The sequence below is a fragment of the Otolemur garnettii genome, unplaced genomic scaffold (genome assembly GCF_000181295.1).
Source record: "Otolemur garnettii isolate 467f Iridium unplaced genomic scaffold, OtoGar3 scaffold00087, whole genome shotgun sequence".
Taxonomy (NCBI): domain Eukaryota; kingdom Metazoa; phylum Chordata; class Mammalia; order Primates; family Galagidae; genus Otolemur; species Otolemur garnettii.
This window is the reverse complement of record NW_003852482.1, coordinates 5,652,444-5,658,365: the sequence shown is the minus strand read 5'-3', so window position 1 is coordinate 5,658,365 and position 5,922 is coordinate 5,652,444. Positions and strand designations below refer to the sequence as shown.

The 5,922-nt window shown below is 49.0% G+C and overlaps 1 protein-coding gene across 1 annotated transcript in view; it reads right to left on the bottom strand.

Moving 5' to 3' along the window:
• Window positions 1-373: 373 nt before the first annotated feature.
• LOC100958198 (mediator of RNA polymerase II transcription subunit 27) overlaps window positions 374-5,922 on the bottom strand; it is a 66,758-nt gene continuing 61,209 nt past the window's right edge. Inside the window, exons 4-5 of the mRNA XM_023516149.1 lie at window positions 3,060-3,137; window positions 374-956 (exon numbers count right to left, since the gene is read on the bottom strand). Coding sequence (XP_023371917.1) covers window positions 822-956; window positions 3,060-3,137 — 213 coding nt within the window. The 3' untranslated portion in view covers window positions 374-821. The remainder of the gene's footprint in view (window positions 957-3,059; window positions 3,138-5,922) is intronic.

Below are 5,922 nucleotides of genomic sequence, written 5' to 3'. Positions count from 1 at the left end.
ACATTCAGGATAAAACATGGGACAGATAAGCCAACAGGCTGTGGGTCCTGCTCATGTGTCTAGCCAGCAGCTAGGCAGCCCCTTCCCTGTGGCGTGCTGTGTGCTGCTAGTTTGGTGAAAAGAAACTTCTGTGTGCTCTTTTCCTCAAAAAGAACAATCCATTTTTCAAGCCAGCAGAATGTCTTTGAAATGGAGTATGTGCGGCATTGGCCGCTCCTCTGAAAGCAAGACATAGGGAAGAGCATCCTCAAAAAGAGCCGTGGTAAACACGGGTGTCACCACGTTTTTCTTCAAAAGGCTCAGATGCACTCACAAGGCCAAGAACTGAATGTCAAAAGTGCTGTAAGAAATGGGAGACAAAGCCCCATCCTGATATAAAAGGTTTATTGCTTATAAAAATAAGTTACAAAAAAAGAGAAAACAAATCCCACATGAAGGCATGTATAAACACAGGGGCCCATTCCAGTAACAGCTCATGGAAGTGACTCCACACACAGAGCTGGGGGCAGCTGGCCAGTACTGCCAACCCACACGGACGAGAAACATGCTGTGCGACCTCCTCACAGCAGGTGCTAGAAAGGGGTCTAGCCTTCGGTCCCATCGAACACAGAAATGGAGTCTGCTCTTCAACAGGCTTGGCCTTAGCACACACTGTTGTGTGAAAGGAGAGAGTGGCTGTACTGATACTTGGGCAGTGAGGAATGTTGTCAGCCATCAGTATCCTTCGTTCTGTGATGCCTCTGGGTGGGGCCGGTCTGGGGCAGGGAATGGGGCTGAGGCTGGGGCTGGGGCCAGGGATGGGGCTGGAACCAGGGGTGGGGCTACTGCCGGCAGGTGTCATGGAAGGCTTCAAGGGTTCGGAAGTCCCGCCACGTGGGGGGAAGGCCATCTTGCAGAAACTTCCCGCAGCGCTGGCACGGGGCCTGGAACAGCTTTATGTAACTTCTTAACCAAGTCTAAAAAGAGAAGTGAGGAGAGAAATGAAAGAACAGGAACCAGGTACTTCCAAAGTCATCCTTCCCATCAAGCCTAATAACCCCAACTGTAAAGAACTTAAGTTGGCTTTGACCCCAAAAGATGCCCTGTGCTTTCAGAGGGATATGTGTGCAGAGTCTCACTGCTGACTCTCAGTTCTGATGCTCCATCATCCCTCCCAACTGAGGGAGTTATTTAAAAATAGAAATTCCTACTCTCAAAAGCGGGAGAGGCCCCCTGAGGAGTCCCAGGGAACTCGCAGAGACTGGAGGCCGGGGGATGGGTGGAACCATGTTCACTTTCCGAGTCCTGTGCCTTCTGAATGTTAGTGTTGATCATTTTCTCCTCCTTCACTATCAAGAAGTGGCCATGGACGTGGCTCAGATTTGGAAGAGACGGCGATTTTAGAATTCTCCATGGAGGGCGACATGCCTTCCAGCTAATCTGATTTTAGAGGTCATCACTCACTATCATGGTATGGCCCAACACACCTGGGGCCATATGGGGACAGCCCTAGTGCCACCAAATAACATAATAAGCAACAAATAGCACACTTGAATAGTTCAGAGTGCAATTTTCTCAGGCCTCATACATAAGGATGAGACTCACATAACTCAATTCTCCAACTCAAGGAGATTCACTAGTTAGCAATAACAGCAACAACCCCCCACCCCCCAGATCCATCAACAGGCAAAAGAGTTCTCACTGGGAAAGGGGCGCATGAATCTAGTTATTTAATGTCCTTCTGAATCACACTGAGAAGAGAAAACTGTTATTTGAAGAGGTCAGCCAAGTTTATTGGTACGAAACCTTCTATCTTCACCACGGCTGCCTTTACCGTGGCAGAGTGTGGCCCAGCAACACTGCCCCCTTCCGGAGGCTAAGTGTTTAGGGTTTTGGCACTAAACACGAGGAGGTCAACGGATCCTTTGGTCAAATTCTTTATTCTTCGCGGCTGAGAAAATTCAAATCTTCCCCAAATTCCAAAGCAGTTACCAAAGGGAGACTGGGCATTACAATGTGTTGGGTTAAAAAGCAAGTCATTATATCTATTCAGAGTGGAAGATCTTGTTGACAGCTATCAACACTGAATTATTCTCTCAACACATGGAAGAGTCACTCCATGGACAGCTTAGCCAAACACATGCTTTTGCTTTGTTCAACCTCCCAACACCAGGATGGCAATCAATGAGCAGGTCTGTGTCTTCAAGAAACAATCTACAAGCTCTCTACAAAGCTTAACTGCTGATGCCCACGTGACAGAATGAACTGGATGAGTATGCCCCCCTCTAGCCCCATCGGGCTGTCAACACCAATTTGGACCTGCTAACAGGCAAGTGTTTTGAGTAAGTCTCTAACTGGCGGCCTTTCTAGCGTGAAACTAAAAGGGAGTTTTAGCAGCAGTGAAGGATGGAGACTGCTTATGTGAAAGCATGAGGCCATGTGGTATGGTGCTGAAGCAGCTGGCTGCATCTGTCAGGGCCACATTCGCCTTGTTAGCTCTGTATAGGCTAACGAGTGGCCACGTTGGCTCCAGGTGGGGAGAGGTCCTGACTTGCAGCGTGTACTCCCCCCTGGTTTGAGCTCAAACCACTATGGCTAAACGACCAGCATGCATAATTCTGAACATTTATTAAGAAATGGCAGGAGCCGGCTCCAGCATATCCCTGGGACAACTGTTCTGGGGCCGCTCCCATCTTGAGCTCCAACTCTGAAGTCTGAGGATGAGAAGTCTTGGGGAATGGCAAGATTTGTCTTATTCACTGTTATGTGCTTGGTGCCAAGCAAGGGCCTGGCACAGATTCGGGGCTCAGTGAAGTATCTGTTGACTAAATCAGGGTCGGAAACTATTTTGGAAGATCACTTCTGAAACCACCACGTGCTCAGCAATGATAGAAAACACCAGTTAATTACGCTGGAAGTGATTTCTCCAGATTCCTTCCCAGTTTCAAGAAAATCTCAGTTTTAAACCGGCATTGCATCTCCCACTGGAAGGCCCTCAAATCTGGAGACACAACAGCTACTTTTTGGGCTGCCTGTTTTCAATGGAAGGGAGCCAAGTTATAAAGAGGAGACTGACTTACCATGAAAGACCTGACCACGACGTCTGGCATCTGGGGCAGCTGGTAGTGGAGCAGGGCAGTGGTGGCGTGGTCTGTCACCTGAGAACGAAGGACAGTGGCTGCAGTCAGTGCATCCAGAGCAGCGCTAAGAAAACACGCAGGGCAAATGCACCTTTCATCCGAAACTGGATCTGGTTTTGAATGTCTTGTGGAGGAAAGGACATCTAAAACGAAATCTCAGGTAGGAACATCAGTCAGTGGAGCTGGAAGCACCGAGGGCGGAGGAGGAATGATGGCAGCAGAAAGGACACAGGCCTGGAGGCAAGTGGAGTGTGGAATGTTCCAGCAACTGAAAACCCGGACAGGCAGAAGCACTGGGAGAGACAGTGGCTAGAGGCCATGGGGGCTGATCCCTGAGGGCTCACAATCCTCTTTGCTACACAGCAGAAGGCAAAGGAGCGTCACCCACTGTCCGTGTCCCACTGTCCGTGTCCCACTGTCCGTGTCCCACTTCGTCTTCATACTGGAACAGTTTCCCTGACTGTGTGATCAGCCTGTTTCCTTTAATTCTTATTCTGTCTCATCACACAGCCTTTATGATCAGGAATCTGGGGTTTCTGAGCTCTCCCCCTTGGGCTCATGGTTGCTGCAATGAGCTGAGAAGTGCTGCCAGCCAAGTGAGGCCCGCTAACCAGTTGTGGGAAGGCTGTGGTCTTCCCACACCCATAATCTGACTCCACAGCAGAGCTTTATCAGCAAGGCCAAGGGGAAGACGGTTTGAGGTCCACTGGAAGCATCAGGTGACCAGCTGGACAGAGCATAGGGCCAAAGCCCTTGCACCATCCCCTAACCCTGATCCAGTATCTCAATATCCCTTCTCAAAAACAAAAGGGCTGGTCTAAGATCCCTGGTTGTTCCTAGATTTGACGACACCATGACTTGCTAATGCCTACCATCAATCAGCAGATTAATAGATTAGACCTAATTTGATAGCTGTGTTCAAACTAATGGTTTATTTGATTGTCCTCATTAGGGATTCTTGACATTACAAATGTTGTGGTTAAAAAACAAAACAAAAAAACTTCAGCTATCATCATTAGCTCTGAGAACAAGAATGAACATGGTGTGGCCTGTGCAGACCTGTCAGCGTCCAAGTCCACTAACAGACTTAAGTGGCAGAGGAGCAATCAAGTGAGGTGGAGACCAGAGGAGCTGGTCTAGCCCCACATGGGGAATTGCATGGTTCAGAAACTAGTCCACACCTGCAGCCAGAGAGGCTGTGCCACAAAGTGTGAAGACACAGGCTCCACAGACAGGCAAGCCCCTGGCTTAACTGTAACAACACACATTTCCTGAAGCCAGTGAGAAGACAGAGTGACGAAGGTGGGCAAAGCTCTCTCCAGCAAGGCCACTGGCCCTGTTGCTCGCCTTTTTCTTCCACCCTGCCCTAGTGCCTTGACCTGCTCTCTCTTCCAGGGGACTTCTGAGGCTTGTCTAGTGGCTGGTGAAGCCCGCTAGAATACGACTGGCTCTGTGGGGTAGTGACCATGTCCACCTGGTTCCCTCAAGGCCCAGGAGAGCACCTGGCCTACAGCAGGTGCTCAGAACATGTTTGTTGAATAAATAAATAACTTAAAAAGGCCCACTCTCCAAAGGCCACAGACCATAGACACCTGCACTGGCATTCTTACAAGTACATCAACAGTTCACATGCTCAACCTCGCTGAGAAATTCTCACCCAAGTGACTTTCAAGATAAATGGTACTTATTCCTTCAAGTGCCAAGTCTGCTTTTATTTTAAGCATTTTTGACAGACAGCTTTCTAAAATGAGCAATGCCTTAAAAAAAAAAAAAACAGTAGTAATGATAACTTTGGAAAATGGCTGGTGGTGATTGGTGGGGAGAAACTAACAGCCACAAACCCAGCAAAGCAAACGGGGCTCAGACGATACCTTGATTTGAATGCTGGGTTCTTGCCCACCCAGCTCCCTTGCAAAGAAAACCCAGGAAAGTGCCATTTTGTCAGCTGAGAAGACAGCTCCTGTAATCACATTTGCCATTACAAAAGAAGCGAGATTTCTTCCTCCCGACCCTACCGCTTATTTTTGGAGACACAGCTATTGCCCAGGTTAGAGTGCAATGGCCCCATCAGAGCTCACTGCAGCCTCAAACTCCTGGGCTCAAGCAATCCTCCTGCCTCAGCCTTCCAAGGAGCTGGACCACAGGTGCATACCACCAGCTACCTTTTTTTGGGTAGAGATGAGGTCTCATTGTAGAGATGTTGCCTAGGTTGGTCTGGAACTCATAGGCTCAAATAATCCCTCTGCCTTGGCCTCTGAAACTGCTGGGATTTCAGGTGTGAGCAACTCTGCCCAGCCTCCTATCATTTGTTTTTATTTTTGAGACAAAGTCTCATTTTGTCGCCTTTGGTAGAGTGCCATTGTGTCACAGCTCACAGTAACTTCAGACTCCTGGGTTCAAGTGATCCTCCTCTTGCCTCAGCCTCCCAAGTAGCTGGGACTATAGGCGCCCGCCACAATGCCCTGCTGTTTTTAGAGGGTTTGCTCTGGCTCATGCTGGCTGGTTTCAAATTCCTAAGTTCAAGGGATCCTCCCACCTTGGCCTCCCAGAGTGCTAGGATTATAGGTGCCAGGCCTTCATTTATTTTTAAAATGCCTCTAATGAAGCCCCTGCTGTCTTAGTTAAAGAGGCTAGGCTGGCTTCATGTGCTCTATCCCCCAGCCAGGGATAGTGTTATGTGCTTCAGCGGTTGGAGCTGGCCTGGGGCTGGCTGGTCCCCAGTAAGGCGGGGACACAGAAGCCACATTGAAGGCAGGGATTTGTTGTTTGGCTGCACTTTTCTGCTTGTTTGTTTCTTCTCTCT